General features: G+C 41.6%; 1 protein-coding gene and 1 long non-coding RNA gene across 2 annotated transcripts; both read left to right on the top strand.

Moving 5' to 3' along the window:
• Positions 1 to 1,784: 1,784 nt before the first annotated feature.
• Positions 1,785 to 6,056, top strand: LOC115572366 (SLAM family member 9-like). The gene is made up of 5 exons (XM_030402368.1): positions 1,785 to 1,803; positions 3,845 to 4,162; positions 4,247 to 4,531; positions 5,136 to 5,170; positions 6,048 to 6,056. Exons 1-5 carry the CDS (start codon positions 1,800 to 1,802, stop codon positions 6,054 to 6,056), a joined length of 651 nt encoding a protein of 216 aa, XP_030258228.1. The 5' UTR covers positions 1,785 to 1,799.
• A 465-nt stretch (positions 6,057 to 6,521) lies between these two features.
• LOC115572652 (uncharacterized) lies at positions 6,522 to 8,255 on the top strand. The gene is made up of 2 exons (XR_003982120.1): positions 6,522 to 6,557; positions 7,784 to 8,255. It is a non-coding gene; the product is annotated as an uncharacterized LOC115572652 (long non-coding RNA).
• The last annotated feature ends 13,986 nt before the right edge of the window (positions 8,256 to 22,241 follow it).

Below are 22,241 nucleotides of genomic sequence, written 5' to 3'. Positions count from 1 at the left end.
TACTCTTAAACAACTCATGTGTGGAACAGTATTAAGCATTTGTTCACGCCGAGCGGCTCGAGGGCGGCGTGGACACCGCTGTTAGCAATTAGCTGCTAGTTAGCTGTTAGCTGCTCGCTGTAGCGCTAAGAGCGTAGCGTCCAGGTTAACTGTTGACACATGTTACCACTGAGAGTGAGATACATGTCTGGGCTTTCCTATGAACCATTGTCGCTACTGGTGTTTGTATCACAGGTTGATCTGGACGTCTCACGATTTCCCACAGCTGATTGACCTCACGCTGAGCTTGGGCTGGATGTCAGCGTACTCTGCAGACTGTTTGACCTGCAGGCTGTATGACAGTGTACAGTTTTCACACCGACTTAGCTTCAGCTTAATAACGATGTATGCAGCTCGGAACGATTGCTTTAAGCGACCATTTGAACAGTGCGGAATGAAAAATACCCGATGGTAACCGGTGTCACAAGGTAGCCTGGACGCTGCGCTACAGCGAGCAGCTAACAGCTAACATAAGAGCTAAAAGGGGTCTCCACTCCGCTCTCGAGCCGCTCGGCGTGAACAAATGCCTCAGCCTGTTCCACCCATGAGTTATTTGAGAGTACAGACATTCACGACAAAGATATGAGACCGACAACATGCATTTTTGGACGATTTTTGCTCTGTAGCGCTCGTCTTGAATACACATATACATGACTTGGAGCGATGAGCAGAATGTTTTTCCTTGTTAGCGGACATGGCTGAGGACCCCTCTCTCTCCAAACGGGATTCTCAAACCACACCACCAGAACACCTGGGACCCTCGCAAGTTAAAATGAACGCCAGTCAAATTCATAACTAAACCAGAGCTACATGAACAAATGTCAATAACTGCAGCTAACAGTAAGCTGAGCGGGCTTGCTGGTAGCCAGCAACATTCCTGTACAGTGTACAGGAATCAGCGCTGCTAGTAAGGCAGAAGTAGTAGACCCTCATCGAGCACACTCCTGTAACCAATCATGCTCTTGACTGAGGTTAGGACCTCCTACCTCCTCATTTACATATGGACACAGAAATACAGAAATAAATATATGTAGGTGAACAGAAATACAGAAATAAATAAATGTAGGTGAACAGAAATACAGAAATAAATAAATGTAGGTGAACAGAAATGTATAAATAAATAAAAAGCATTTATTCTTTTATTTATACTTTTATTTATTTATTTATACACTTATTTCAGCATTTATTTATTTATTCATTTATTTATTTATTCATTTATTTATGCATGTATTTATTTATGCATTTATTTATTTATACATTTATTTATTTATTTCAGCATTTATTTACGTATTTATTTATTTATTTATTTATGTATTTATTTATGCATTTATTTATGTATTTATTTATTTATTTATACTTATGTCAGGTTTGGTCCTCCATACAGGGGTCCGTTTCACAAAGCAGGTTCAACAAACTCTGAGTCTAACCCTGAACTCTGAGTTGATCTACTCTGAGATAGGAAACTCTGAGTTTTCGGTTCCAGAACAGCTGATTTGAGTTAGTTTGATCAACTCGGAGTAGTTTAACCTGGAGTTAAGCACGTGCACCACAAGTATAAAAAGACAGCATCAATGGAGCCCCGATTCGACGAGTCACCATGGCAACAGGGAAGAGGAGGGCTACGTTTTTCACCCCACTGAAATTGGAAATATTAATGCGCTCATACAGTGAGTTTGAGCACGTTTTTAAAAGAAAGTGTAACACTGCTGCAGCAGCAAAAGAGAGGGAGACGGCGTGGGAGAACATTGGTGCTCGGGTTAATGCGTAAGTTTAAATGTAGCCTAGTCCTTTGCAATCACAATAATATTACAGGGGGAAACTGCTTGAGTGGTATCCTATTAATTTATTTCATTTAGGTGCAAACCTGAGGAGGAGAAGCGCACTTGGCTGCAGCTTAAGATGAAACATAAAAACATTAGACCTCTGCATAATCTCATGGGGGTACCTCATTTTGATCATGTTTTACATTGTAAAGTAAATATTAAGTGGCTGTTTGACTGTACAGTTGTTTTATCCCCAACATAATGCTGCTTTCACACTTATAAATGTCTTCTCATCTATATCATGTTCTGTTAAATAACTAAGCCTATTTAAACTAACACAGACTTCTACTCAGCCAACAGAAAGAAAGCAGATGCCCGTAAAACGGGTGGTGGCCCAGCACCGCCACCTCTAACGGAGGCAGAGGAGCTGAAAATGATAAAGATGGGTAGTAGCTGTTTCAGGGCGAGGCACACTTTTCTGACCGCTCTGCATACAGTTGCCTTGCGCAAGTGCTCTGCATCTCCGACGTTATATAAAAAAACTCCCATTTGCAAAAAAACGCAGCGCAACACACAATATCTGCTGGGATGTGAGAGCATGACTTCGGTTGGTAATGTTGGAAATGTAAGGACGGATTAGGTTGTGTATGTAAATGATGGACTGTGACGTGAAACAGTACCGCTCAAAAAGATAATTGTCTGGAAATGCAAGAACATCTATGCGCGGTCTGATAATCATCTCCCGACGAATATTTAATTCTCTGCGCAGTAATGCTGCACCTTCATCCACGGGATCATTATCAAAAGGACATGCCATGGTAGTGAAAATAGTCGCCACCTAATATAACTTTTAATGTAGGCCTACTGACTGATTTTTGCAATGATCAATGAGAACTATACTACGCCAAAACTCGCCTGCTGACTGAATGAATGAGGAAATCAAATACCGTGTGTGGCTGAAAGAGGGCGGAAACAGAGAGAAACTCGAGGTTTGTTTAGAAAAACCTGGTCCCGACCAGGTTAGGTTCAGAGAGTATGTTACCATGGTAACTGACCGAGAGCTTAAGTTACCTCTCTCTGTGAAACAGGCTAGAGTTACCCCTCTTTCTCTGGTTTGAGTTACCTCCCTTTGTGAAACGGAAAACTCAGAGTTTCCCTCATTTCAGGGTTAACAGACTCAGAGTTTTCACTAAACTTGCTTTGTGAAACGGACCCCAGGTGGACAACGCCGACACACACTGGAAAAGAAAATGGATTAACTAACAAAGACAAGAGGAAGCACACAGTCTCTATATACACACAAAGGCTGATTACAGACAAGACACAGGTGGACATAGAAAAGGGAGGGAAATCAAAAGGAAATGAAAAGATAAACATAACACATGAGGGTAAAACTTCAAAATAAAACAGGAAGCTACAGAAGCAGAGTCATGACAGTGCAGGCATCATTGTTGCACAGATGAGGCAAAACTCAATAATGACAATAGGAAATGTACGGACAGACAGCTGCTTCAGGTCGTCCTTCACTAATTCAACCGTTCAACATCCAGTGAAGGAAACAATGATTAAAGAACTGACAGCTGCTGTGCTTTAGAGAAAGATGGTGAACTTCAAAAACATTGTATGAAGTTCTACAAATATCTGACAACCAGTAAATTGAAGTAAATGTTTAATTTGAGTGAAGTTTCTTTTTTGTTATTAAACTAATTCTGCAAAAAATGTTGTTCAAACCATATTTTCCCCTCACATGGAAAACTTCTTCTAGTTATTCAGGGATTTGTGTGTGCTGTTTTCTAAAGGAATAGAGAGGAAAGACTGTGATGTTGAAATGAGAAACACTTTGACTAACATCTTACTCTCATTGGGCTCAGTTTGACAAGTTAAAATCCTCCATCAATACAAACTGTGTCACAACAAAGTCAGTCTGAAGTATTTTAATGTGTTGGAAATATAGTAGGAATGAGGTAACATTCAGCCTATAGACCAAATAACCACATATTGTTTGTGATGTTTATTGTATCATGTGTTTACTGTTGTTACAGGGTCCAGTGCTGTGACTCCTGTGTTTGTGCAGAAGGGAGACGATGTGATGCTGAATCTCACAGAAGCTGATGTTCTCGAGGACAGTGCTGTTTTTTGGAACTTCAATGATAAAAGTAGTAATAAAGAATCAGTTATAGTCAGATGGCTTCCTGGTACTGTACCACACGTCTCTCTAGGTTACAGAGGAAGGATTGAATTTACTGTGAAAAAATACTGTGTGAAATTGAAAACTCTACAAGAGACAGACAGTGGAGTTTATACTGCAACAGTGTTTGGGGAAGTCAAACAAACAACTCAATACAACGTCACAGTTCAAGGTGGGTTTGTTCACATCTGAGACACTAAAATGAAGTTTCTGCTGTCATGTTTCTGAAACGTTTCCCACCTCTTTCCCTCCTCAGATCCAGTGTCTCCAGTTAGGCTGACAGTGGACTCTGTGTCCAGCAGCTCAGACTCCTGTAACCTCACTGTGACCTGCAGCACACAGGACTCTCACATCAGCAGCACTTTTACATGTGACAACAAAACCTGCAGTCAGGAGGGAGGAGAGAGATCAGAGGTCACAACCTCTGCTGCTTCTCTCAGAGTCTACCTGGTGAATGACTCGGTCACCTGTAACCATAGCAACCGGGTCAGCTGGACCAATGACATGGAAAAGGCAAAAAAGCTTTGCATCCAATATGCTGGTAAGAATGAAAAAACAAAAAAAAAAACAAGGGTAATGCACAGACTGGTCAGGGGTGTACAGGCCATACAATTTTAGTATTTCTTTAAAGGAATATTTGCTCTTGTGACAGAAATGACACCACTTTTTTAATTGAATTATAGCTAGTGGCATTCTAAGAGGACAATTCTTTAGTGCAAATTTACATGTTAACTATTTTAAATCAGTTTGAATTAGTCAAAGTTTTATAACTTGAAAACACCTGAAAAAAAGATGAGCCATATCTATTGGTATTTAGTAGATTATAAACTTAAACTATAATTTTCAGTTTAAGTCTAATGAATTTGACTTTCAGAAGGAGCGACCACCATAATTAACCTTACCAGAGTTAGCTAAACCAGAAGGCTCTTTAAATTCTTTATAATTAATTATTCATTAAATCATTTACTGATACAGTTGTATAAATCAAACTTCAGTCTGTTGATTTATACGAAATATGCATTGATGACTAATATTCATCAGAATCTTGCAGTAAAGTCACATGACTTATTTCCATTACAGTATGTTAAAGACAGGCTGGCAAGATGTCGTATCATTTTCTAAACTGGTTTTGTTTATCTTTACAGATCTTGAAGCGGAAAAGGTGGCCTGCTCCCTCCAGGTGGGAGGAGAGTTCCTGCCTCAAGTGGAGGAGTTTAAGTATCTTGGGGTCTTGTTCACGAGTGAGGGAAGGACGGAGCGTGAGATTGACAGACGGATCGGTGCAGCGGCCGCAGTAATGCGGTCGTTGTATCGGTCTGTCGTGGTGAAGAGAGAGCTGAGCCGAAAGGCGAAGCTCTCGATTTACCAGTCAATCTACGTTCCGACCCTCACCTATGGCCATGAACTCTGGGTCATGACCGAAAGAATAAGATCCCGGATACAAGCGGCCGAAATTAGTTTCCTCCGCAGGGTGGCAGGGCGCTCCCTTAGAGATAGGGTGAAGAGCTCTGTCACCCGGGAGGAGCTCAGAGTAGAGCCGCTGCTCCTCCACATCGAGAGGAGCCAGCTGAGGTGGCTCGGGCATCTGTTTCGGATGCCCCGGGACGCCTCCCTCGGGAGGTGTTCCTGGCATGTCCCTCCGGGAGGAGACCCCGAGGAAGACCCAGGACACGCTGGTGTGACTATGTCGCCCAGCTGGCCTGGGAACGCCTTGGGGTCCTCCCGGAAGAGCTGGAGGCAGTATCCGGGGAGAGGGAAGTCTGGGTGTCCCTGCTCAGGCAGCTGCCCCCGCGACCCGGCCCCGGATAAGCGGAAGAAAATGGATGGATGGATGGATGGATCTTGAAGCCCTCATTAACAACTTTGTTGCCATGTTTGCTCCCATCACAATTTTCTTGCTCTTCTTAATTGTGGCAGCCATTTTTTGTCTCCGAAAGAGAAGAAAACGTGAGTCCAAGTGTGCATTTTAACACAGAATTGCAAAGTAAAATCTACAAAATACTGTTTGTTTACGGTGTCCTAGCTGCCATACACATAAACCCCCTCTGTGTTTGCAGGCAATGTAATTACAAGGTTTTATAATCCACAGAATCACAGGCCGTTCACACGTATGGTTAGAATCCACAACTGTTCATTCTTTACCAGTGTTGAACCAAACTTCTGTGTAACTTAAAGCCCTTATTTATAGATTTAGCAATATAAGTAATAATTGCATCTTTTGAATTTGTCTATAACCAGAACTGATTTTCACTGTAAAAAAAAAGGGAAAGTTTCAGAAATACATTTGTCCTTCAGATCTCGGGATAGTAGACAACATCGCACAATATAAAATCTACACATAGAGGCTTTTAAATGTGCTGTTGGTCATGTGCATTCAGACTCAATGTAGGTGCACCTCAAGAGATGTAAATGTATTCAGTTAAACAGCAGATAAGCTAAAGATCTTAAATTACTTTAAAAATAAAGTTCTCTAAAATGAATTGTAAATTAAAGCAACATGTATTTTTCATGACTGACCTGCAGAACAAACAGAGTGCATCGACAATACAGTGTATGCAGTTCCTGAGGTGAGTGTTTTTTTTGTTGTTTTGTTTTAGTTTTTTAGATCTCTCTGAAAAACAACACAGAGAGACAGACAAACCAAATGACAGAATTTCAGACATGAGTCACTCACAACTGATACGATCCATCTATCCAAACCTGCTGCAGAGGTCTGGCAAGTAGTCCACTCAAACTGCTGCATGTTTCATTGTATGCTTCAGGCTGCTAATGTGTTGTTTGCCTGTGTTTAATTATAGTTTTCCCCATTAATTGAATGCATTATTAGAGACAAAGAGTCCATTTCTGAGAATATTGTAGGTGACACAATCTCCAAAACTGTGTTCTAGTTTATGAAACAGTGGAGAAATGTTCCAGAAGGTGTTGTGTTCTCAAAACTCTTAAAATAATATCATTTTTAAAAGTCACAAAGAGACAACACTGCAACAATGCATTTACATTTACATTAAGTATTTTAAGTATTCTACATCATGTATTCTCTCCTCACTTTGCTTCTGTTTGTTGGCACTCATCATAATCTAAGCTACATGCAAGGATGGATATTTATTTCTGTTGTTATGGGGGATGATAAACCACAAGTTTGGAAAGAACTGTTGCACTAAATGTATGTAGAGGAAACTTTAATCTATATACTGGAAAATTTAAAGATAAATAACGTCAGTGATGAACCAACACATTGAAAGACGCAGCTGCTAAGTTCTGTTATTGTGGCCGTGCTGGCGGTGAAGAGGGGTCCAGACCGCATCAAAAGTTTGTACTTCTGCGTATTCCTACAGAGTGAATGTAGGGAATACTGTGAGCAGAAAATGCTGAATTTGTGTTAAGTGTTTTTGCCAGACATCTATCTATGTGATATTTCAGTGAAAAGTGCAACAAAGAAGCTGTCCGCCGAGAGCCAGAAATCTTCTTTTTCAGTCTAAGAACAAACACATTTTAATTTGCAGTGTTTTTACTTACTGTAATGTATGTGTTGCCAAAGCGGTGCTTTCTTTATGTGTATGTGTTTTAGTTGCAGGGTGTTGTTCTCACATTTTTAGACACAGTGAAACCATGTCCCACACCCCCCTCTGCTGTTGAAGAAAAACACCTCAAAATGTGTTTTACAGCCATAGACATATGACATATAGATTAGGTCACATGTTAATACAGTATAATAACACCTTTAGAAATAAAGTGTAAAGTGAATATTGGAAACAACTTTTGCTGAAAATGTTTTATCTGATTTATTTACCAGGTGAAAGCTGCAGCCCAACCTCTGACTCCAACTAGTGATTCTTCTTCTCCACCATCCACCATCTACAGCTTTTTGGAGCCTCACACTGGATCTACGGGATCCACTGAGGCTAGAACCAACACTCTGCCAGAGAGCCTGTATGCTTCTGTAGAAAATCCTCCTAGATCCTGAAATGATTCCTCAGGAATTGTGCTCCATACTGATCCCCACCCTCACACCTTGTGTCACAGTTACTGAGAGTTAAAATCACACCTTATGTGACCTGCTCTGCTCGGGAAAGACTTTGATCACAAAAATTTATTTGTAAATAGCTGTAAGATAATGAGGAATTGTAAAATACAGATTCAGATTCAGAATACTTTATTAATCCCCGGGGGGAAATTGTTTTTGTTCTAATGCTCTGTGCAAAGTAGAAATAGAAATACAGCATGAATGGAAACAAGCAATAAAGATGAAGATATAAATGAAATACTAAAAAAGACAACAAAATGAATAAAATAAAATAAAAAAATAAAAAATATTAAAGTAGACATTAATAAAATAAGATAAAATAAGATAAAATATTAAAGTAGACAATAAAATAAAAATAAATAATAAAATAGTGAAGTATACAATCTGAAATATATACAATATACAATGAAAAGGTTGTAGCGTTATAAATGAAAAGAGAATAAGTAGTTATATTGTTTGTTTTGTTTTATAACTAGCCAAAAGAGTCTGATCCTCAGAGGGAGGAGTTGTACAGTTTAATGGCCACAGGTAAGAATGACTTCCTGTGGTGCTCAGTGGTGCATTTAGGAGCAATCAGTCTCTGGCTGAAGGTGCTCCTCTGTTCAACCAGAGCGTTGTGCAGAGGTTGAGAGCCATACTGCAGTATCGCCCCTACCTTTGACAGCATCCTCCTGTCTGACACTGCTGTCAAGGTGTCCAGCTCCACCCCCACAACATCACTGGCCTTCCTTATCAGCTTGTTGAGTCTGTTGGCATCTGCTACTCTCAGTCTGCTGCCCCAGCACATCACAGCAAACAGAATAGCACTGGCCACCACAGACTCATAAAACATTCTCAGCATAGTCGGGCAGATGTTAAAGGAGCGGAGCCTCCTCAGAAAATAGAGACGGCTCTGTCCCTTCTTGTAAAGGACTTCAGTGTTCTTAGTCCAGTCCAGTTTATTGTTGTCAAACACACCCAGATACTTGTAGTGTTCTACGATGTCCACATCATGCCCCAGGATGGAAACTGGGCTCACTGGTGTCCTGATTCTCCTCAGATCCACCACAAACTCTTTTGTCTTTGTTGTGTTGAGCTGCAGGTGGTTCAGCTCACACCATGAGACAAAGTTGTCCACCACAGCCCTGTACTCAGCCTCCTCACCCTCGCTGAAACATCCAACTACAGCAGAGTCATCAGAAAACTTCTGAAGATGGCAAGATGCTGTCTGGTAGCCAAGGCTGGATTAAGAATTCAGAGGCCCTTGGGCCAGACTCTTAGAGGCCCTTACACACACTCACACAAACACACACACACACACACACACACACACACACACACACACACACTTGTATGTGCACCAACACAACAGACAACTACTTTAATAGTGCACAAGTGTGGATGTAGTGTTGGAAACTCCTGCACTTAAACAGGATTCACACTGACCGATAAATTCAACACAGACTCTCAGCACATGCAGTGTATGTGTGTATTATCAAAACAGTCTACACTCAGATATGCAGAAACACTTCAAAGAATAGCAAACAACCTGTTTTTAGAATAGCCACGATAGCAAACATCCCACCAACAAATGTTTTCCAAATCATAAAAAAAACAATGCACATTAACAACGCTTGGGAGACAAGAATACACACACACATTAGAGTCGCTACCTTATGCAATGACCTTTTTTCTGGCCTTTCTCCTGGCAAAAAATCTACAACTGTAGATAAATTAAACACAAGACACCCAGCACATACAGTGTATGTGTGTATTATTATCTTTACCTCCAATAGTTCTGTCCCTGGCAGAAGCTGGGTAGGTCGACCGACCTGCAATTAAGTAATTCTGCAGCGCCTCTCTGAATAAGAATGGTCTTTATCGTATCGCTGCTTGTGTCTTTCCACAATTCCGGATCCGTAGTCGTCTCGTACCACTCCTGCATTTCCGTTCGGGGGCCGCCGGTCCCAGCGGCATTGTCACTGGCAGGTCCCTGCCGTCATCCCTGGCATCATCCGCAGCATTGTCCGCAGGATCACTCACGGGATCATCCGCGGCATCAGTGGCCTCACCACAGCCGTCAGGCGGGCCATCCAGGCTGGTCAAAGATGCGGGCGGGGCAGCCGGTGAACAGGTGACTGTCACACTGTCTCAGTCGAGGGCAAGGCCCCTCGCTGTGGATGAGCTGGTGATGTGGAGGCATCTGCCGGGTAACAGTCCTGCTCTTCACTGACGCTGATGCCATTAAAGTCAGTGGCGTAAGTATCGGCAGTGCAACCGCTGCAGCTGCACCGGGGCCCAGACGCAGTCAGGGGCTCATGAAGGAAGAAGGACAAAAAAACGAAAAAAAAAAAAACAGCTGTCCAGAATTGCCACAGGACCTGTTTTTGTGAATGAAATATCTGGGGGCGGGTCGGTAAGGTAACGCTGAGTGGCCTTGATGCCTGTCAGTAATGATGAGTCGCGTCTCGTCACCTCTCTGCTGTGTCTGCAGCTGAGCACTGTGATGTGTCTCTCTCCCCGGCCGGGAGAGTTAACATACCGTACAATACCAAATAATAGCCGGGGCGTTTATTTGATTCAATCACTGTACAGACCAGGCATTCATGGGACAGACGTTTAATTCCTTCCTCTCAAAAATCCGGGATGAAAATGTCACAAACTTCTCCAGCTTCTTGGTGAATTCTCTGGTATCCTGCTGGGCAATAGTTGTCCTCTGCAGGTGAAGTTGTTGCAGCGGAGGAAACGACCAGCACTCACTGCAAACTCCTCATCTCTGCTGTCACTCGTACATTTGTTCCTCCATCGCCCTGATCATTTTGCGGGACACTCTCTCGTGTTGTGCCCGTTTGCTGATAACTCATCCCCGCATGTTTATCTCAGGCTCCTTCTTCCTCCCTCCAGCAGGCAGCCTGGCCCTGTTGCTGTCCTCCTCGGACAGACGCTGAAGCTCAGTTAGATTTTTTCGCCAATCTCTCACTTTCTTGGTGTCGACGGAGAAACGTATAGGCGCAGCAGAATAAATAAACAAACAAACAAATAAATAAATAAAAGGCCGTCCATCGGCCGATTACTGATCGGCCCACAGCGAAAAAAGTGGCTGCGCGTGTGTGTGTGTGTGTGCGCGCGTGTTTCGGGGCACACAAAAAATATTTGCACCGGGTCTATATCACCATGATGTGACACTACTGGTTAAAGTTAGATGCGGTGAAAAAGCTTGAGATGTTCGGAATGCCATGCCGGAGTTGCGAATGTCTTTTATCCCTCTCCTGTTTTGCTTTTAATTCAGTGGCCCAACCCTAACCCACCGCCTTTTTCCCATGTTTTTCCGTTCCTCCATCATCGCCCGGACACAGACAGCAAAACAAACAATCAGTCATATTTTTATTTGCAAATAAATCGGGTAGACTATAACTTTGTAATTCATCACACACTTAATGAGGTCCACTCACAAAAAAAAAAAAAAAAACCACTAAGTGACGGAGGCCTCTGGTAGCTCGAGGCCCCCGGGCCGCGGCCCAGACGGCCCGGTTCGGGATCCGGGCTTGCTGGTAGCTGAAGTCCATGGTGTAAAGGGTGAAGAGGAAAAGAGAGAGGACAGTCCCTTGTGGAGCCCCGGTGTTGCTGACCACTGTATCAGACACACAGTGCCGCAAGCGCACGTACTGTGGTCGGCCAGTGAGGTAGTAGGTAAATAAATAAATCATTCAGTCTATTATTCTTGTACCAGCATTATGGGCAGTATGTCAAAAGTTCAAGTATTAAAAAAATACTTATGAACCATCTTTGAACACTGTATCCAATTCAAGTAATACGTCCAAGATCAGTGTCAGGAATTGACAAAATATTTGTCCCCTCTATCATCTTCTCTGGTCACCCAGTAGTCCAGGATTTTGTGTCATTATTCTTAATAGGCACGGTAGTGTTGTCCATGTGTGGCATCACAGAGTGGTGTAGTCTGTACCTAGAAATCAGTTTACTTTTTTATATTTCTGGTTCCCTCATCTCAAAATCGAGTTTCCTGAAATATGGTCTGTGGTTACTACTGATTAAGATATTTACATGTTTTGTTTAACGACATGAATTACATCATCGAATGTCCCACAATTTAATCATAAATTACATGTGTCTTTAAAACAGCGGTTGCTAGCAAGTGACTGAATGAGACTAGAGAAGTTGCCATATTAAACGTCATTATATATTAGATATTAAATGTCATCACACCAAGGACAGAGACTCATCTTCTCAGTAGTCCATCTTTACAGGCCAACTTCAGTTACCAGCTATACTAACTCTAATTTTTCAACTTGTACGTTGATCAGTTTATAAAAAATGTGTATAGTTATTGTGTAGTAAGATTCTTGGTGATGACATTTAAGCAATGCACCTAACATTAGCTTTTTACTTCTGGTGTTTTAGTTTACTCTTAAAAAATGTGGTGTTCATGTGTAAAGACTATCTTGCTGAACAAAACATTTTAGTATTATAAACTTAAAGCAGAGGACTAAAGACACAGAGCTTACTTTTGGCAATAATGAGAAACCCAATTCAAAACTAACTTCCAGGTTAGGCTACAAAAATACATCATCCCTACACCACACTATTAGGCTAATAATCTTAGTGTGGCATAAATAATCAAGCAGTATGAATTATAAATTACTTAATGATTCATACACATAGTATCTCCCAGTCCAAGTCTGTTCTTTAGTAACTTATCATTATCTACTATATAGTCCTTGAATAACAGTTATTCAGGAATTAACAATAAATCGATCAAGTCGTTTCTGGTCTTCACATTTTTGTGAACCTTTTTATAGTGTTATCATTTCTACATGTGATGGGGTATACGAGTCTCAGTCAAGATGAAATCTTGAACCCAAACATTAGGTAGGGATATTATATTTTATATTATATATGTATGTGTGTATATCTATGTGGACACATGAATATATAGACACATGAATGTATATAAATGACTACTTAGGTATTATCTGCATGTATATATGTATGTGCTGTGTAGATATGTATGTATGTGTATATACTAATATACTGTATAGCCATAAATCTCTTTTTAACCACCTTTCTTTTATCCTTTTGTTGTTAGGGTGGGGGATGTCTGTTTTTTCTTTTTCCTGTTTGATCTAAAATCTTGATTTTTCTTTGCTATAAATTGTAAAGAAAGAAGGAAGAAGCTGAGCTGCAGACATATGTGAAGAGGGCATGTAAAAAATTCAAGTATTAAAAAATACTGAAGGACCGTCTTTGAGCACTGTCTCCAAGTCTAGTAATACATCCAAGATCATAATCGGGAAATGACAAAATATTTGTCCCCTCTATCGTCTGCTCTGGTCACCCACTGGTCCAGGATTATGTAACCCTACATGTGATGGGGTATACTCCCCTAGTGCAGAGCAAGGTGTGTTGATGAATGCAGCCTTGACTCAACTCCTCCTCCAACAAATTCCCTAATCAGCGGCAAACTATAAAGGCACCTGTGTGCCACCATTCTGCCTCTGCTTCCTGCTCTGTCTCTGCTGTGGCTGGCAGTGTTTGGTGTCCCAGCAGCTGTCCGTGTGAAAACACTTGTTTGTGCCTCACCAGAGTGCTCTCTGTGTTTATGTTTGCTGCCACAAGTCGTTCACCTGCACAATAACACTGCCATTTTGCCCACAGTTTCCCCTTTAATTTAGTTTTGCCCACATAATTTGCATTCTGCAAATGCATTTGTTTAGTTATTTCACTAAGCAGCGAATGTCAGGGTGAGGCTATAATTTAGGACCCAAATGCAGACCAAACACAGGAGGCAGGAAATGGGGGAAACTAAAGGCGAGGTTTAATTTACAAAAAGCAGAAATATACCAAAAAATCAGGAGAAACAAGAAAAAACTCAAATGTGTCAAGGACCAAAAAATATAGCAGTAACATAACGGCTTCAACCAAGCGCAAAAAAAAAAAAAAAGAGGTTAAAATCAAAATGCAAAAATAAGAGTCAAAATCCAAAACATACCAACAGGGAAGACACACACAATGAACTAACAAGGAGTGCAGGGAGAACAAAGACTAAATACACAGTCACTAATGACAAGACGAGGAACAGGTGAGGTGAGAGGGGAAGGAAGAAGACAGGTGAGTGGAGCAGCAGGTGAGAGGAGTCTGGCTGATGAGCAGAAAATAGGTCAGCCCTGGCCAGCCTGAGACAACACTGACAGACAGAGGGAGACAAACATGCAACAAGATGGGAGGGGAAAACACAGAGGGAAAAAAACATAGAGGAGACACTGTAAAGACAGAAAAGACACAAAAAAATCAAACTAAAACAGAAAATATAAGAAAAGACACTGAATCCCGAATCATGACAGAGAACCATATTGATGGGAGGTTAGGCACCTGTGGTGAGGTCCCTTCACTTTTTGCATGTAAACACACGGGTATACGTACACTACTGACTGCACCATTTTGCTGACTTTTAATATTTCCTATTGAGGCCTTTTTAAAAGATAATTGTAATAAAGTTATTTATATTCACCTTAGTGATTTGATTGAGTTTTCAGTTGCTCATTAACCCTTCCTTTTCCCTCTCAGCAGTTCCAGCCCCTCTGTTTACGTTGATTATTTTGATTATGGTTTAAAATAAAACCTTTAATTTACTTTATAACTCACGTCTCTGCCTATTCGGTAATGAGCCTGGTTGTCTGTTTCTATTTTCCAACCAAGTCCCCAGGTGGCTTTGTTCAGCTTCCCCCTGAATTTTCCTCCATTATTGCCCTTCGTCACATACTGATAGAATTGAATTTATCCTTTTGGAAATCCACTTTAGAATCAAATACTTCTGTATTGTAGATGTATTTTTCATCACATCAATCCTGCAAAAGTATTTCACAACATGGCCATGTCTGTGCACTGTGCATCAATAACATAAACTCAGCTGCTGGAATGTGCACGCCCCCCTGTGGGCTTCACACTGCACAATACAAACAAAAGAGGGACCCACTCTTAGACAAAAGAACAAAAACAGCTCAAAAACTCAGGATATTGTAACCGGGTGGTAAATAAGATTTCCCACTTAGGTTAAATGTAGTTCTCGGGGTTCATAAATGTCAATATATGTGTTTTTGTTATTTCATTTTGTGTGTGACATCCTTTAAATGTGAGGAAAAGATGAGTTAGAGTGCAAGTGCATTGGCACAGGTTATGGTGTTGTTGCAGATTATGGACATAAGGCGGCAGTATTGAGTAATGTTATTGTTACAAAAGTGCATCATGGTCTTTCTTCCTGTTTTACGTGTGGACAAGGTGGAGATACTTTAACGTGGAGAGCAGCTGTCATGTGAAGTAGTAGGTGACTGAGTCAGTGTTTTAACAAAGGAGAATCCATGTGCCACTGCCGTATTTTGCCGTATTTTCTGTACTTCCAGTATTTTCAGTATTTTTTTGTATCTTGTCATCTTGTAGACATTATTTTGTGTACAAAGCTGCCACAAACACTGACACTGTTACAAGCGACCTGTGCCAATTTATGTCAACAATAAACTTGCAGCCAAACGAACCCCAGAAGTAAATGTGTCCTGTGTGGCATCTAATTCCACTGGCTACAGTGCCTTTAATTTAACAATGTGTTATATATACACAAGTATATATATGGCAAGTTTTTCCTTACTCGAGTCGAGGGTCTAAGGACGGAGGATGACGCTCACTGTGCCTCTCACACAAAATCCGTCATCCCTGCTGACCTGGACCAACACCAGTTTGCTTACTGAGCGAACAGGTTGACGAACAAGTCAACACAGCACTCCACACAGCCCTGACACACCTGGATCAGCCCAACACGTATGCATGTTAAGAGTGTCAGGATCCTGTCAGGATCCAGTTTGCCTCTGCTCTCTCTGTGTCCATGTTTTCTTTCCCCCAGGGCTGGGCAGGGCATTCTGGTACCTACTGCATCCACCCATCTCTGCACACCTGCTTCTCATCAACTTGGTAGTGATGGGAACGGCAGTTCTTTTTACTGTACTGAATCTCTAGAATCCGTTCATTAAAACGATTCGTTCAAAAGATTCGTTCACCAAATCGTTCAGTGCTCTCCAACTCCCTGAACTGATAAGCAGCCAAACGATCTGTCATTCAGTTCATTAATCAGCCCTGTGGTTCACGTTCACTTACTGAAGGACGGTGCATTCACGGACTATAGTACACAATCATTCGCGGGAGACGCAGCGCTGCTTTGAGTGGTATACATGCACTAAAATTATTACAAAGTGAAAGTGTCCTCTGTGCACAGTAAAATCACTTAACATGATGCTACACGGATGTTAGCAACACAGTGCTAGTTTTAGCAGTACGGTTACTGAACGTGAATCAACTCCTCTGCCCTGAGCGAGTGACTGACTGACACAGCGCCACTTTCGGCACAGTACGTGAACGAGAATCACGTCCTCAGCGATGCGAATCATCAGTGAGTGACAGCGCGAACGTGATTCACGTCCTGGCGTCCCTCGTTCGCGAACGACCTGTTGAGGACGTGAATTACATTCGCGCTGTCACTTGATGTGAGTGACGGCGTGAATCACATTTTACGTTACCTGCTGAGAATCACGTTTGCGAACGTGAGTGACATTTACTGTACAGTAAAATCACTTAACATGATGCTACACGGATGTTAGCAACACAGCGCTAATTTTTGCAGTACGGTTACTGGACGTGAATCTACTCCTCTGCCCTGTGTGAGTGAGTGGGTGAGTGACACAGCGCCACTTTCAGCACAGTACGTGAACGAGAATCACGTCCTCAGCGACAGTTCTCCGTATGCAGTAGGTTCGTGAATCATGAACGAATCACAGCGTGAACGTGAATTACGTCCTAACAGTTCTCTGTGTGAGTCGCAGAATTGTGTTCGTACAATAACCTGGACTTAGACACCTCAAAAACCAAGAAACTGATTGTTGGTTTCTAGAAATCCAAACGCACAGAGCTCTCTGCCCTCTACATGCACGGGGAGGAGCTAGAGAGGGCAGAGAGCTATAAGTTTCTTGGGGTTCACATCTCGACCAACCTCACCTGGACCACACACATCTCCCATCAGGTGGGGAAGGCCCAACAGAGACTTCACTTCCTCAGGAAACTAAAGCACGCTCACCTCCCTCACCACCTGCTGACCAACTTCTATTGGTCAGTGATAGAGAGCCTCCTGACCTACTGCTGCACGGTGTGGTTCTCCAGCTAAACAACACAGGACAGGAAGGGCAGCTGAGTGTGTCATCGGGACGACACTATCCCCTCTCCAAGACATTTACACTGGCCGACTCCAAAAGAAAGCCAGCTGTATTGAAAGGACCCCACTCACCCTGGACATTACCTGTTCCCCCTCTGCCCTCTGGGAAGAGATACAAAGAGCTGCTATCTTAAAACAATGACAATAAACATCCATTCTATTCTGTTTACTCTTCTACTCCACTACATTTGAAGGCAGATGTTGTTCTTTTTCATCACTACATTAATGCACTAACTTTGGTTACTTTTTCTTCTTGAGCTTCTCTGCGACATGAACACTGATGACAGTGGACACCGTGATGATCAGAATGATGGAGAAGGCAATGGTCTTCAGCAGGCACAAAGAGATGCCAGCAGAGACACACTCTGAACCTGGAAAACAACAAAACAGCTTGTTTCATTACAAAACTGATCCAGGCCGTCACACAACAGCATGAGAGGAGTGGAAGTAACAAATCAGTTACTCCTCTCCATGTTTGTTGGTAGCATTTAGTGTATTTTGTAGTTTACTCAAAATTAATGTAACTTCTACATTTCAAAATAAATGCAAAGTGCAGTTGGGTTTTATTTTGCTTTTCAGATTAACATATTTAGTCGCTCTTACTGGGGGGTTTATTTGTTGTTTACTTGAAAATACACATTGGAGACAAAAAGCTCACACTTTGCATTTAACGCAGTTCAGTCAGACAACTCATGTTTGAAATGTTTATTAGAAGCAGAACACAGTTAGATTTGTTTTGGCGTCTAGGCTCTGACCTCACCACTCCCCACGGATATGTCTACATAAGATATTGGGGAGTGATGATTAAATATATTTCCCCTAGACAGAGCCTGCAGGTGGATGCTGGGGTGGTGGTGGGCTGAAAGAGCGGGCGGTGATGCTTGTGCAGAGCAACAGCGGTATTGACGAGCCAGAGGGAGAGAAGCGAAATTCATGCGTTTAAATAACCCGCTCAATAGAGAGGGTGCGTTTGTGGGATGGTCTGGAGAGAGAAGCATATCACGTGTGTATATGGCAGTGAAGCTCGAGTAGACTGCCTGAACTAGCTCACAGGCGTCGCTTCATTTAAACTACATTACCAAATTGAAACAGGTTAGGTTGTCATTTACTGGAATTTCCAAGTTATTATTTCCATCAAAACAAGAATTAAATACAAGTTCACTTTAAATAGAAACTATTTAAATGCTCTAAGTTAAATCAAACTCTACACTGTGTATTATTATCAGTTGCTTGTTTTGTTCTTACGTCTTACCGGCATGAGACGGGCAGAAATCCCAAGTCTTTGTCATGTTTTTGGTCCAGCTGACCTGGTTGCTATGGTTACAAGTGATTGAGTCATTCACCAGGTTTTGGTGTCTCATGTGAGAGTCCCATGTTCATGATGTGAACAGATTAACTTCTCTAATTAAGTTCCTCTTTAAGCTGTTTTACTGCTTCAACACATCCTGTAAGTTTCTTCTGAATAACATGAATAAATAGAACCTGCCATTTTATTTATTCATGATTTCTTCACTTAAGAGGAACTAGTTCTGCACGTTGCACCAGAGTTATCTTATTTTTCATCTTTATCCCTGAAACAACAGTTATTTGACAGGAAACAAAGAAAGAAAAAACACTTCAGTTGTGTCAGTACACATAAAATCTACAAAATACTGCAGATTGTAATGTGTAATTGTTGTATTACTTCAGGTTTTGCTTCACTTGAACACTTAAAGTAAGACTGGTGGCGAAACGCCCTTGCACCACTTCCCCTCTCAAAGCTCACACCTCTTGCATTTTTAGATTACTCAGAAACATGACAGATACTGGTGTTAAACTGTAAATGCTCCCTCTGAAAATAAAACAATGTGCAAGACAGAATGATGAACCTGTAAAATCATTTTACACAATAATCATAATGCACCAAGATACAGGATTACAATTAACATTAAATTAGTTTCCTCCGCAGGGTGGCAGGGCGCTCCCTTAGAGATAGGGTGAAGAGCTCTGTCACCCGGGAGGAGCTCAGAGTAGAGCCGCTGCTCCTCCACATCGAGAGGAGCCAGCTGAGGTGGCTCGGGCATCTGTTTCGGATGCCCCCGGGACGCCTCCCTCGGGAGGTGTTCCTGGCATGTCCCTCCGGGAGGAGACCCCGAGGAAGACCCAGGACACGCTGGTGTGACTATGTCGCCCAGCTGGCCTGGGAACGCCTTGGGGTCCTCCCGGAAGAGCTGGAGGCAGTATCCGGGGAGAGGGAAGTCTGGGTGTCCCTGCTCAGGCAGCTGCCCCCGCGACCCGGCCCCGGATAAGCGGATGAAAATGGATGGATGGATGGAGAAAACCAAACAAAAGCAAAACAAAATTCAGTTGCTATCCAATTTAACCTCCCCTTCTGATGCATTAAAGCAATGATATATAAATCATCTGATGCAGTTGACATGAGAATATACACAAATTAAAGGGAACACTTAATTGCCAAAGTCAGTTAAACTTCATGGATATCAATTAAGCAATATTACCCTCGAGGGTGTGCTTTAACGTCATTTGAGCACGACAGTGATGCGGTAAGCGCCTTGGTCCGCAAGCAGTACTGAAGTGCTCAAATGACGTTAAAGCACACCCTCGAGGGTAATATTGCGATTATACAACTAATACCAACAAAAATAAAATGTATAATCAAAATATATCCATGTTGATGGAAATTTGCTCTCAAATCAGGTTTTTGCGAGTGTGCGTCGCGTTTCCATGGAAACACATGGGGTCTGACTAATAACTGAAACAAAATCAGTCATGTCAGTAGACTCATATGTGTAATGGAACGTAGTTTACCTCCAGCAAATAATCCAACCCTTAGTAATGACCTAGCAACAGAAAGGATTTTCTAGTCCCAGAAGAGTGAACTCTGAGCTGACGTTAATGTTTTATCGCGGTCTCTGAATTTCCCGAACTAAATCAATACTGCACAGATAAACAGAAAAGGCTTATTTTTTATCGCCCAAGTTATAACAAAGATGTTGATTTTTTTTTTTATAAAACGTTTTCACTGCGGTTACAATAGTGTCTCTCACACTGAAGGGAAAATAAATAATAGCCGGGGCATTTATTTGTTTCAATCACTTAACAGAGCAGGCATTTATTTGGGACAGGCGTTTAATTCCTTCCTCTCAAAAATCCGGGATGAAAATGTCACAAACTTCTCCAGCTTCTCTGTGAATTCTCCGGCATCCTGCTGGGCAATACTTGTCTTCTGCAAGTTAAGTTGTTGCAGCGGAGGAAACGATTCAGCCAACCAGCACTCACAGATAACTCCTCATCTCTGCTGTCACTCACGGTGGAGGTGGCGTACATTTGTTTCGCCCTGATCATTTTGCGGGACACTCTCTCATGTCGTGCCCGTTTGCTGATAAATAATTCCCGCATGTTTATCTCAGAGGAGACGACAGAGAAACGTCTAGCGGCTGCCTCTCCCGACTTTTCTTCTGCATATTTTATGGCAGAAAGTTTGAATTTCAAGCCGTACTTTTTATTTTTTTTGCTCCAGCTCTGACAGTTACTATGTTGCCATGGAGATGGATACTATTGCCACAGACTTGGCAGAGTAATATTTTGAGTAATGAGTCAGGCGTGCTGTCATGCTGATTTAAGCACGGTCAAAATGTCTTGTTGACCAATCAGATTGCTTGGTCGGAACTACTTGTTGTATAATAAACTATAATTTTGTCTGTTTCTATGGGATTCTGTCTTACATTTAGTGTGTTTGTACTGTACATATTGTATATGAGTGTAAGTATGTGTCCTAACCATGTTGTTGGTCAATTCGACACATTTGTCCTTTAGGTTGTCTGATATATAAATTCTCTTTCCAACCCTGAAATTCAGTGTGTTGTGAATCAGACCCAGATACTTTCAGTTATGTAAATGGTTCCACTGGACCACAATAAAAATGTCTTATGGGTGAATATTGTTGTGCTTTTATTGAGTTGACTGGTTTCATTTGGCCTGTTGGGTTAATATGGAGTGCATTAACAGATTTAGATACAAAAAACTGAGCAAAAGACGGTCAGTCCAAAGTAATTTTAACAGGGGTACTGCCATAGAGGGAGTGGCCATGAAGAGAAAATGTTTAAAGATCAAGCAAAAAAACTTTATTACTTTAATTGAGGAATTCAAAAGCCTTGTGGGAGAAGTTAAGACATTTTTTTTCTTTTGGTGATCCATTTTATAATTCTGATTTAAAGTGTTTTCTCACCTGTGACTTGAGAACTTGAAAAAAAAAAGTGAAAAGTGGCGTGGGAAAAAAAAAGTCCTTACTGTATCCTTTTTCTCGTATACAGCTGGAACAAGAACCCTGGCTTTATCCTCTCAGTCATTATTCACATGATCAGAGGAAAGTTTGTGTCCTTTCCACTCAGTAGTGGATGTGCTCTTTGTGCTCCCTCTTGTCTTTGTCAGTTTGTCTTGTGATGACACCTGTGGAATCTCCTGTGTCTCCCTGTGGTCTGTTTCTGTTTTTTGTTTCTGTTTCTAGTTGGTTCTCATGAGTACTGGTTTGAACTTTCCTTCTGATTTGTACTTTTTACTCTTGACTTCACAATATTTGGTTATTTCTTAGCTTTAGTTGTTAAAGCTCACCTCTTGTTCTTTAACTCTGCCTCCCGTGTGTTTTCTGCATTTGGATCCTCATCTTCCTACCATATTGTAACAGTTTTGGTCAATTTGATCCCTTATCACTTTTTGAAATATTAGTTCCCTTTTCATCCCTGAAATTCTTTGTTGTTGTGAATCACACCCAGATACTTTCATCTATGTAAGTGGTTGCACAGGACCATGATAAAAAAGTCTTATTGGGTGATTCATTTGGCATATCGGGCTAAAAGTTCTATTCAGTGCTTTATCAGATTATGATGAAAGAAAATGTTGTCAGTCCAAGCTGATTTTGTGATTTTGACCAGATGTTTGGCACTGCAATAGAGGGAGTGGCCACTCAGAGATAGGAGATGT

The sequence above is a fragment of the Sparus aurata genome, chromosome 21 (assembly GCF_900880675.1).
Source record: "Sparus aurata chromosome 21, fSpaAur1.1, whole genome shotgun sequence".
Lineage (NCBI taxonomy): Eukaryota > Metazoa > Chordata > Actinopteri > Spariformes > Sparidae > Sparus > Sparus aurata.
Note: the sequence above shows the minus strand (reverse complement) of the source record. Positions and strands in the feature narration are given on the sequence as shown.

Bases quoted from the DNA above. Each gene is read 5' to 3' on its own strand.
- LOC115572366 (XM_030402368.1), top strand. The intron at 4,163-4,246 runs GTGGGTTTGTTC...TTCCCTCCTCAG, and splicing joins ATACAACGTCACAGTTCAAG to ATCCAGTGTCTCCAGTTAGG. The intron at 4,532-5,135 runs GTAAGAATGAAA...TTATCTTTACAG, and splicing joins GCTTTGCATCCAATATGCTG to ATCTTGAAGCGGAAAAGGTG.